We start from the raw sequence: 12,280 nt of genomic DNA on the forward strand, positions 1-12,280 counted from the left end.
GTAGCCTAGCAATATACATTCTTAAAGTCAACGGCACCTGTCCAAGTACAACATGTGTGTGTGCACACACTTGTGCGTGTGTTTTTTAATTTCAAGTAATATGTGATAACGTTTGATAAAAAATAATATCACACATATTTTAATTATTGCAACATCTGCTTCTGGAATTTCTGCATTTTTGGCTTGAGAAAGTTAAAGCAAAGAAAGAACATTTCACAATTATGTCCATTAGCTGAATTGATAATTTCCATAAAAACAATGCAAGCAAAAATGTTGTTATTTTAAAAACCTGCCCAAGAAACACTAATAACCACCACAAGTACAACTGTACTCACTGATAATCCATCTTTTCCAGATTGCCCCAATTCGCCTCTCAAGCCAGGAACTCCAGGTAATCCAATAAGACCACGCTCACCAGGAAATCCTCTTTCTCCCCTCTCACCAGGTGGTCCTGAAATGCCAGAAGGTCCAGAAACTCCAGGTTCACCATCCTTCCCAGGTTGGCCAGGACTTCCAGGAAGACCAGGAAGGCCCTAGAATATTTCAATAGATACAGAAATAATTTGTAATATATGGTCTGCAAGATGTCTCACTAAAACAATTATAATAAGAAATAAACATACAAAACACATAAATAAAACTGCCGCAATTTTTATGAGAACATAAACCACTTCGGATCTTTCTCATACAGCAAACTAGTATTTTAATGTAACAACTCACTGATAGTCCATATGCCTGATTACAAGCTTCAAAGTAATTCTACTATTTTAAATATGTACTCTGAGGATAATGCCTCAGTAATTAAAATATATAATCAAAGGACTAGAATAAACTGTCAGAAAAAGCACTTTATCATATTATGCATGCAGAACTGGCTCAAAATTCAAACCAATTGCTGAATTAAAGATTTTTCTAAAAATTGTTTGTGGATTTTATGAAATTACTGAATATTATTTATCAAAAATTCAAACTTTTTATTCTTGTAAAGGTACATGGAAATTCAAAATATATGCAATCCACAGTGTATTTTCTATTTTATTTCAATTATTGTTATAAATATAAATATAATAAAGGTTACAAGTTTTATTTCAATTATTATTATAAACATAATTGATAAAAAAAACAAATAACAGATATAACAAAAATGTTGAATATGTCTTCCATTCCAAATGTGAGTACAAACTCTTTTACCATCTTCTTGTTACTCTTTTCTTTGATGAAACTTGACATTATGTTTGTACAGTTATCACTACAATTTCTGATTCTATACCTACTTTTAATTCTTCCAATATATCAAGGTGGTTACTGTATGCTTCTCCCTTAACCCATTAGTAGACCAGGGTGGCTGATTAGACAGACACAAAAAGAAATTCAGCAATGTCATGTACTTGGTCCACACAGCTGAAACTCCCAATACCTTATAACCAAAATGTTTTCTTCAATTTCTCTGAAAATTCCACAGATTTTTTTTTAATTATCACAAAATCAGGAAAAATCCTGAATGAAGCATGGAATATTGCTATTAAACCTTTTTTAGTTTATGCTCAGTGTAAACAATGTTTGGTCCTTGAGGTTGTCACAGACATTCTCTCAGATATGCCAGACAAGCTATTTCTAAAACGTTGATGGAACTGATATTTGGGTGACATTCAAGTCAAGTGGACCCAATTTTGGCAAAGTCTGGATGGACTCCAATAGCCAAATCCTCTGCTCGCACCTTCATGATGGTGGGACTGTTAGTAACCCTGGGTATAACCTCCATGCACATGCACACTATGGGTAACCAACCAGATGTGAACCAACGTAAGAAGGAATCGAGGTGTGGTGCCCATACCACATGGAGGAATGCCGCCTCTCTGTATTAACAAGCAATACTAGGTGGTAGATGACTCTCATCAACCGGTGAAATACCACCACTTTGCTTATTGGAGGCTTGAAGTGGTGGAACCCATGTTTAGTCTCCAGAGCTAAGTTCCGGTCAACGCTACCCCATCTCTTCCATCATGCAGTATGACATGATTTTTGAGGTTATATTGAACATCATGGTGAGATCCAATCTTCCTTACATTTTGAGGGTACAGCTCTACAATGGTATTCGCAGGCCGACCCCTAGTTAGTACACTGGACCGAACCTATTGGTAACTCTCTAGGAGGATTCCAGATCAACTAGTGTAAAATCTTGCTACCTCTACGCTGCCAGATAGTGATTGGAGGGAGTACGAGTAGTGTGTATGAGGGGCGCATTGTAAAGGCCACGTTATGTCAAGGATCTGGGTATATTCTTACCATGTATATGCCATATCCAAAATTTCATTACTTCATAAAGCATGCCCCCCCACTTTTTCTTACTATTGAATACACCATGAATTGTCAAACAAATAGAGTACTCTTATCTGTGAAAAGATAACCTCCCAAACACTTCCTAGTTCATTTCACAAATATACATGGTCTCAGTTCTAATCTCAACGATGTCCATTTCCACTCGCAGTCTGCCAAACCCCATGTACTTTTTCTGACAGAATCTCAGTTATCTGTTGATTCAACCACTGCTCATCTCAACTGCCCAAATTATTCGCTGTATGATTCTTTTGCCTCAAAAGTGATACTTGTGCATATGTCCGTTCTGATATTCCCTGTCAGAGACTTGATAATTTGGAATCTCCTCTTTTCAATCTTCTCTGGCTAAAAATCTCTCTACCTCATTCTGTCAAATTCATCTGTTGTCTCTACCATTCTCCCAACTACACTAATCACTTGGAGCTCTTTGGCTTCCACTCTTTGCAACTTGACTTTCTCCAGTCCAACTTTCCTAACAGTGAGGTAATTTTCCTTGGTGATTTTAATGTTCACAACTCCAGCTGGGTTCTGTTTTCTAGTCACACTGACCCAGCTGGTACAGATGCTGAGACTTTTGCAATATTCTTCTGGTACAAGAATACCAGACAATCCTAACCATGCAGCCAACATGCTTGATCTTTTTCTCACAAACAACGCTTCTAAGTACACGGTCGAAGTGAGTGGTCCTTCAGGCACATCAGATCACAACTTGGTGATTGACTCTTCTCCAATGGAGCCTTTATCTCATGGCTATTCCCAACCTTGTATTGTTTGGCATTACAAGAATGTAAAATAGAATGACCTGCGAGATTTCTTTTATTCTTTTCCTTGGTCGGATTACTGTTTCAAAACTTCTGATGTCAACGTTTGCTCAGATCGTGTCAATGAAATTATTCTTGTACGAATGGAATCCTTTGTTCTACACTCCACTTTAAAATCTCGTCCTTCATGTAAACCTTGGTTTTCCGATAAATGTGCTAAGGCTGTTCAAGAGAAGAATGTTGCATATCGTAATTGGCTTGTTTCCAATTCTTCAGTTTCTTTTTCTACCTACACCAAAGCTTGCAACAATTGTAAAGCAGCTATTAATCAGTCTAAACTAGATTTTGAACAGGCTAAGAGTAGAAAACTTGCTTCTTGTCAAATGGTAACCAATCATTCTGGTCTCTTGCCAAAGCTATTGGCCGCAACTTTTGCCCATCTCTGCTCCCACCTCTGTCAAAACCAGATGGTTCTGTTGTCACTTCAGCCAAGGATAAAGCTGACCTGCTAGCATCCCATTTTTCTTCCAACTCATGTATTAAGGATCTTGGTAAAACACCTCCCACCATTCCCAACACACTCCATTCAATGCCTCCTGTGGTCTTCCGTCAAAAGGATGTTAGAAGGATTTTGAGAATCTTGATGCTGAGAAAGCTCCAGGTCCTGATGGTATTTCTCCACTTGTTCTCAAAACCTGTGCTCCTGAACTTACTCCTGTTCTTTGTCGCTTTTTTTACTTTCTTATTCAAAAGGGGTTTTTCCTTCTGCTTGGAAATTTGCTGATATCCAGCCAGTTCCTAAAAAAGATGACAAATCCCTCCCATCCAATTATTGTTCCCTTGCAATTACTTCTAATTCAATTCAATGGAAAAGTTCGGTGAAACACAAGCAGTTACTCTTGACATCTCAAAGGCTTTCGATTGTGTTTGGCATAAATAACTTCTAAGCAAGCTTCGATCTTATGGTTTGCCAACTGTTTTTTTGTAATTGGGTATCCAGTTTTCTCTCTGATCGCTCACTGAGGGTGATGGTAGATGGCTCTCTGTCTTCTAACTTCTCCACTAATGCTGGTGTCCCCCACTCTTTTCCTCTTGTATATTAATGATCTTCTTCCATTGACTGAAAATCCTATCCATAGTTTTGCCGATGACAGCACATTGCATTTCACTTTCCATTTTGAGAAACCTTGCCCTGCACAATCAGCTTCAACTTCTCAAATATTCGCTACCAATTCCTTAAATTCCGATCTCCAGGTAATTCTCCAGTGGGGCAAAGACAACTTAGTTGATTTTGATCCACTAAGTTAACTTGTCTTGTCTTATATCTCACAAAAAGGATTCTTCTGCTCCTATGCTTATCTTTGGTGACACTCGAATTTCTAGGCAAAATGATATATCTCTTTTAGTGATTACCCTGACTTTTAATCTCTTTTGGTACAAGTACATTACAAATATTACTTCCTCTGCATCTAAAAAACTTGGTTTTCTCTTTCGCTGTTGACGTTACTTTTCTGCAAACAGCTGTTCACTATGTACAAATCGCAAATCCGCTCTACCATGGAATACTGTTCCAACATCTGGGGTGATGCCTCCAAAACCTCTCTCAGGCTTCTTGATTCCATTCAGAAGAGGGCAGTTAGGTTAATTAATGATTTCTCTTTAACAGAGTCTCTCCACTTGCTGTCTCATAGATGTACTGTTTCTGCTGCATGCCTTTTCTACAGATACTTCCATGGACACTGTTCTTCTGAATTGTTTTCTATAATTCCCACTCTCTCTTTCAAAACAGTCCGAGCACGTGCCACCACCAGCCAACATCCATTTACTGTCCAACTTCAAACTCACAGAACTGACTTTTCATCTTCCTTGTTTATTCATTCAACTACCGTTTTCTGAAACAACCTTCCTTTGTACGTATTTCCTGAAAATTACAGTCTACAGAAGTTCAAGTCTAATGTCAACAAATATCTTGTTTTGTCTTCTCAACCTCCAACCCAAGTACGGTACTAAGTACTATAGGTTCTAATACCTCTCATGTTTGGGGTTTTCATAAAAAAAAAAAACAAGTGGGCATTTCTTTTGCTAAGGCTTGTTTCAGAAACCTATTTGCTGGATTTCTGAAGCATCTATGGTTCACATGCTGACTGTAGCAAATCAACTACTTCTAGCTGATTGTAGCTGTAGCTTGTTTTCTCAGCTAAAGTGTGCATGCTCGCACATGTTTTAAACAAATGAGAACTATACTATGATAGTTTCTTTGTACACAAAGAAAAATAAAAAAATGTTATATTTTATTTTTTCTGTGTGTATTGCATCTACTAACAAAATTTAAAAGAAACCATCTACTGACAATCTCATTATAAAATGCAAAAATTGGTGTCAAACAGAAAACATAACATTGCCCATTGGATAAAAAACAAGTTCAAATCACTCATATAGAATTGTGTTTTCAAAAATGATATTGCTACAGAACCTTTCCTGGCTGCTACACAATATACTTCTGAAAAGCAGTCTAATCTGAAACCTTTGCATCTATTGTTACATCCCCATAAAAGAAAAAATGGATGTGTTACACAATTTTTCTTTAATATGTATTTGACTTAATAACAAAATATCAAGAAATTTTTTTATTGAAAGCTGTGTTATAGTTTTCAATACAGCCGGCATCAAATAATAAAAAAAAAATAATAATAAATGGAAAAATGACGTTCTACTGCTTTCATGAACACACACACACACACACACACACACACACACACACACACACACACACACACACACACACACACACACACACACACACACACACACACACACACACACACACACACACACTCTCTCTCTCTCTCTCTCTCTTTTGGTTTCTGAGAGCACCGGCAAGAGGAGTCTGAGACTGACAGCAGGTAAGAATGTAATCTTTATGTATTCAGTTTTACTTAATTTAATATCTGTTTTCTATTACAAAGGTAATTAAAACTTAATACTTTAGACATATTATACCTCAATTAGTCCTTGAGGGTGTCACAGATATTCTCTCATATATGCCAAGCTGTGCTTGCTACCCGAGAGTCTCAAATGCTAATGGAACTGATATTTGGGTGACACTCAAGTCAAGTGGACCTAATTTTGGCGAAGACCAATCGGTCTGTGCCAGCCAAATCCTCTGCTTGCACCTTCAGGTTTGGTGGGACTGTTAGTAACCCTGAATATGACCCGACAGTTCAAGTCCTGAAATATGAGAACTAGCAACACTGTGGGTGACCACCCAGGTGTGAACCTAGGTAAGCAGGGGTCAAGGTGTGGCACCCACACCACATGGAGGAATGCCACCCCTCTGTCTTACCAGATAACACTAGATGGTAGATGACTCTCATCGACCAATACAATACCACCACTTTGCTTATTGGAGGGCTTGAAGTGGTGGAACCCATGCATAGTCTCCAGAATATAGCTCGGTAAACCTTCTTCCATCTCTTCCATCATACAATATGATTGATGTCTTTTGAGGTTATGATGGAGATTAAGGCAAGATCAAATCTTCCTTACATTTCAAGAGTACAACTCTAAAATGGTGCTTGTTGGTCAGCCGCTAGTTAGTGCACTGGACCAAACCTATTTATAACTCTCCAGGAGGCTTCCAGATCAGATAGTTTATAATCTTGCTGCCTTTACTCTGCCAGATAGTGTCAATGCGGCAGCGGCAGGTATTATTGAGGCCAGTTTATATCAAGGATCTGGGTATATTCTTACCATGTATATGCCATATCCAAAAATTTCATTACTTCATACCGCATGTCCCCCCCCCCCCACACTTTTCTTACTATTGAATATATCATGAATTATCAAACTAAGAGTAAGATTATCTGCAAAAAGATCTAAATCTCCAAAACACTTCCTAGTTCATTTCACAAATATATGTGGTCTCAATTCAAATCTCAATGATGTTCATTTCCACTTTCAGTCTGCCAAACCCAAAGTACTTTTTCTGACAGAATCTCAGTTATCGGTTGATTCAACCACTGCTCATCTCAGTTGCCCAAATTATTCGCTGTATGATTCCTTTCGCCTCAAAGGTGGTACTTGCGCTTATGTCCGTTCTGATATTCCCTGTCAGAAACTTGGTAATTTGAAATCTCCTCTTTTCGATCTTCTCTGGCTTAAAATCTCTCTACCTCATTCTGTCAAATTCATCTGTTGTCTCTCTACCGTTCTCCCAACTCCACTAATCACTTGGAGCTCTTTGACTTCCTCTCTTTGCAACTTGACCTTCTCCAGTCCAACTTTCCTAACAGTGGGGTAATTTTCCTTGGTGATTTTAATGTTCACAACTCCAGCTGGGTTCTGTTTTCTAGTCACACTGAGCCAGCTGGTCGAGATGCTGAGGCTTTTGCAATTACTAATGACCTTGCACAGATTGTTCATTTACCTACAAGAATACCAGACAATCCTAACCATGCAGCCAACATGCTTGATCTTTTTCTCACAAACAATCCTAAGTACATGGTCGAAGTGAGCAGTCCTTTAGGCACTTCACTTCACAACTTGGTGGTGGTCTCTTCTCAACTGGAGAATTTTTCTCTCAAGGCCATTCCCAACCTCATGTTATTTGGCATTACAAGAATGCAAAATAGGATGATCTGTGCGATTTATTTTCTTCTTTTCCTTGACTGGATTACTGTTTCTAAACTTCTGATGTCAACGTTTGCTCAGATCGTGTCAGTGAAATTATTCTTGTAGGGGTGGAATCCTTCATTCAACACTCCACATTAAAATCTCTTCCTTTATCTAAACCTTGGTTTTCCAATAAATGTACTAAATCTGTTCAAGAGAAGAATGTCACATATTGTAATTGGCTTGTATCCAAATCTCCATGTTCATTTTCTGCCTACACCAAAGATTGCAACAATTGTAAAGGAATCATTAATCAGTCCAAACTAGATTTCAAACAGGCTAAGAGTAGAAAACTTGCTTCTTGTCAAATGGTAACCAATCATTCTGGTCTCTTGCCAAAGCTATTGGCCACAACTTTTGCCCATCTCTGTTCTCACCTCTGTCTAAACCAGATGGTTCTATCGCCACTTCAAGCAAGGATAAAGCTGACCTGATAGCATCCTATTTTCCTTCCAACTCGTGTATTAATGATCCTGATAAACAACCTGCCACCTTTCCCAGTACGTTCCATTCAATTCCTCCTGTGATCTTTGGTCTAAAGGACGTGAGAAGGATTTTGAACAATCTTGATGCTAAGAAAGCTCCAGGTCTGGTGATATTTCTCCTCTTGTTCTCAAAACCTGTGTTCCTGGGCTTACTCCTGTTCTGTATCGCCTTCTTTCACTTTCTTATTCCAAAGGTGTTTTTCCTTCTGCTTTGAAATTTTCTCACATCAGCCAGTTCCTAAAAATGGCAAAAATCCCTCCCATCCAATTATCGACCCATTGCAATCACCTCTACTCTTTCCAAAGTAATGGAAAAAACCATTAACTGCTCTTAAATTATCTAGAAACCTTCCGTATGATCAACGATCGCCTGTATGGTTCCATCGACACCGATCCACTGGTGATACTCTGGCTTATGTTACCCAGCTTTAGACAAGTTCAATGGAAAAGTTTGGTGAAACACAAGCAGCTGCTCTTGACATCTCAAAGGCTTTTGATCGTGTTTGGGATAAAGGTCTTCTAAACAAGCTTCTATCTTATGGTTTGCCAAATGTTTTTTGTAATTGGTTATCCAGTTTTCTCTCTGATTGCTAACTGAGGGTGATGGTAGATGGCTCTCTGTCTTCTAACTTCTCCACTAATGCTGGTGTTCCCCCAAGGTTCAGTTCTTTTCCCCACTCTTTTCCTCTTGTATATTAATGACCTTCTTCCATTGACTGGAAATCCTATCCATAGTTTTGCCGATGATAGCAAATTGCATTCCACTTTCCATTTTGAGAAACCTTGCCCTGCTCAAACAGCTTCAACTATCCACTACCAATTCCTTAAATGATGATCTCCAAGTAATTCTCCAGTGGGGCAATGATAACTTAATTGATTTCAATCCTTCTAAAACTCAGTCGTCTTAAATGTGCCACCAAGCAGAGATTCTTCAGTATGACCTAGACAGACTTCAGGGATGGTCAGAAAAATGGCAGCTATGCTTTAATCCAGCAAGGTGTAAGGTATTGCACCTCAGAAAAAATAACCCCAAAAATAATTTAAACACTTGGCAGAGTTGAACTAAAGCCGGTAGTGGAGGAAAGGGACTTGTGTATTACGATACGGTCAGACATGAAGTTCTCTGAACTGGTTGCAAGGAAAGTCCAAGGAACTGGTTGCAAGGAAAGTCCAAGGAAAGTCTATTGATGATTTATCAAACAATTGCTAATAGAGATAAGGACATCATAATCCCATTATATAAAGCTATTGTTAGACCACACTTGGAATACTGTATTCAAGTATGGAGACCACACCTAAAAAAGACACCTAAAAAAGACATTGTGCTTCTTAAAAGGGACCAAAGACAGGTAACTTGCCTGGTGAGATCGGAAAAATGGCATCCATATGAGGAAAGACTTCGAATATGTGGGTTGCAGAGTTTGGAAACTAGGTACCTTAGAGAAGGCTTGACTGAGGTGTTTAAGGCTCTGAGAGGCATAAGCAAAATGAATGAGGATGCAATTTTCACAGTTATAAAAGATTCTAGAACAAGGGGAGGCCACAATTTCAAGTTATGGGGAGGAGATGTTTAGAGTGGATTGGAGGAAGTTTTATTTTAGCCAACGAGTTATAAATTACTGGAATAAGTTACCTACATAGGTGGTAGAAGCTGAGAGTTTGGGGAAATTCAGAGGTCAGCTAGATAGTTACCTATGGGAGTAGGGAAACACATAGGTTGTCTATTTCCTTTTATCTTCTTAATTTTTTCTTCTTATTATTATTATTGTTATTTTAATTTTATTATTTTATTTTATTTATTTAATTTTATTTTATTTATTTAATTTTATTTTATTATTATTATTTATTTTATTTCATTTTTTTTTTGACTGGTGCATCATAAGCCATAGGCTTCCTTGCACCATGTGGCTAATACTAATACTAACCTTGCAAAAAGGATTCTTCTACTCCTATGCTAACCTTTGATGACACTCCGATTTCTAGGCAAAGTCATACATCTCTATCGGAGATTACTCTGACTTCTAATCTCTCTTGGCATAAGCACATTCATTACAAATAATGCTTCCTCTGCATCTAAAAAACTGGATTTTCTCTTTTGCTGTCAGCATTACTTTCTTTCAAACAGCTATTCACTCTGTACAAATCTCAAATCTTCCCTATCAAGGAATATTGTTCCCACATCAGGGGTGGTGCACCAAAAAGCCTCTCTCAGGCTTCTAGATTCCAATCAAAAGAGGGGAGGGCTGTTAGATTAAATAATGATTCATCTCTAATAGAGTCTCTCCACTCTCTGTCTTATAGATGTTCTGTTTCTGCTGCATGCCTTTTCTATAGATACCTCCGTGGGCACTGTTCTTCTGAATTGGCCTCTATAATTCCTGCTCTCTCTCTTCTAAAGCAGTGAGAACACATGCTGCAACCAGTCAACATCCTTTTACTGTCCAACTTGAAACTCACAGAACCAACTTTTCTTCTTCCTCATTTATTCCTTCAACTTCCATTTTCTGGAACAACCTTCCATCATGTGTATTTCCTGAAAATTACAAATTACTGAAGTTCAAGTCTAATATCAACAAATATCTTCTTCCATCTTCTCACCCTCCAACCCATGCACGGTTCTAAGTACTATAGGTTTTAATACCTCTCATGTTTGGGGTTTTCATAAAAAAAAAAAATTAATTAACTTATTGGAATTTGTATATCTATCTATACATTAAAAAAGTTTTCCTCCTAGTAATATTTATAATGGGAGAAGAAGGTGGGGCAATTATGTCACTTATTCAAACAAACTAAAATATTTGCAAAATACTAAACTATTTACAATCATACCTCTACTATATTGGGACAACGGCCCCCTTCATCAGCTGACATTAATATACAATGTCAATGGAACATTAATGACATTAATATACAATGTCAATGGACATTAAATGATGCTGGGTGTATTAGACAGGGAATCAAGTGCACTCCAACAATTACCAAAAATACACCTGGGAGCTCAGCAAGTTTAGTAAATTTAAGTAAACTTAGCAAAATGTCTTTGTATATGTAAGTATTTATGTGGCATTTATTGGACTCAGACTAAACAATTAACCGACTTAATCAGGAGTTAATCAAAACAGAAACAGAAAATCATCATTTACATAAAACTTTATGGAAAAAGATATGTGGGAGGATGATTCCATTCCCAAATTCAGAGGAACAGCAGAAATAAATAAATAATAAATTAAAAAATATTGAGTCTTCCTTAATGTGCAAAAGTAAGCTAAGAACACTAAATAAGTATGAATGTTATATTTATTTACCTGAAATCCTCTAGTACCTTGTATACCAATTGGGCCTTTCTCACCACGCTCTCCAGGCAGACCAGTGAGTCCTTGGGGCCCAACTAAACCTTCTTTTCCAGCATCACCTCTTGGTCCAGGTGGGCCTGGTATTCCAGCAAGACCATCTAAACCAGAATCACCCTTTGAAATTTATATAAAATTAATTAATATTTTGAACAATATTTTAAAATTAATCAAATAACAAAGTCAAAATATTAAAAATATATTGCAGTAATCATTAGTGTATGTGTGTGTGTGTGTGTGTGTGCGCGCGTGCGCGCGCGCGTACACATATATATGAGGAGGTGCAAGCTAAAAGTTTGCAGTCGCTGAGTGGAGCACTAACCACATGTAGTATAGCAGCATGCATTAGCTACCACTAAAATAATTCATTGTGAGTTAGTGTGGCAAAACCAACAGGATATTATGATTTTGGGTATTTGGTGTTTAGATGTGCTTCTGTTGAGTGTGTCTTGAGATTTTTGTAGCCAAGTAAGATAGTGTACATTAAGGAACAGCAAATTTGCAATAAACAATACCATAAGCTTGAGAAAACAGCTTTAGAGAATTATTAAATGCTTAAATAACCATTTTCGTAATTATGCTATGGTAGAACACAAACTTTTCAATTGTATTCACATTTCCCAGGTGACCAAACTTCAGTTGAGGATTTTGAGTTCTCAGGTCATCCATCATCCAG

General features: G+C 37.6%; 1 protein-coding gene across 1 annotated transcript in view; it reads right to left on the bottom strand.

Moving 5' to 3' along the window:
• Positions 1-12,280, bottom strand: part of LOC150075107 (uncharacterized) — a 617,581-nt gene that overhangs the window by 237,501 nt on the left and 367,800 nt on the right. The window contains exons 28-29 of the mRNA XM_090388926.1: positions 11,560-11,721; positions 336-533 (exon numbers count right to left, since the gene is read on the bottom strand). Coding sequence (XP_090245052.1) covers positions 336-533; positions 11,560-11,721 — 360 coding nt within the window. The remainder of the gene's footprint in view (positions 1-335; positions 534-11,559; positions 11,722-12,280) is intronic.

The sequence above is a fragment of the Mastigoproctus giganteus genome, chromosome 14 (assembly GCF_048544385.1).
Source record: "Mastigoproctus giganteus isolate SK-2022 chromosome 14, ASM4854438v1, whole genome shotgun sequence".
NCBI classification, from domain to species: domain Eukaryota; kingdom Metazoa; phylum Arthropoda; class Arachnida; order Uropygi; family Thelyphonidae; genus Mastigoproctus; species Mastigoproctus giganteus.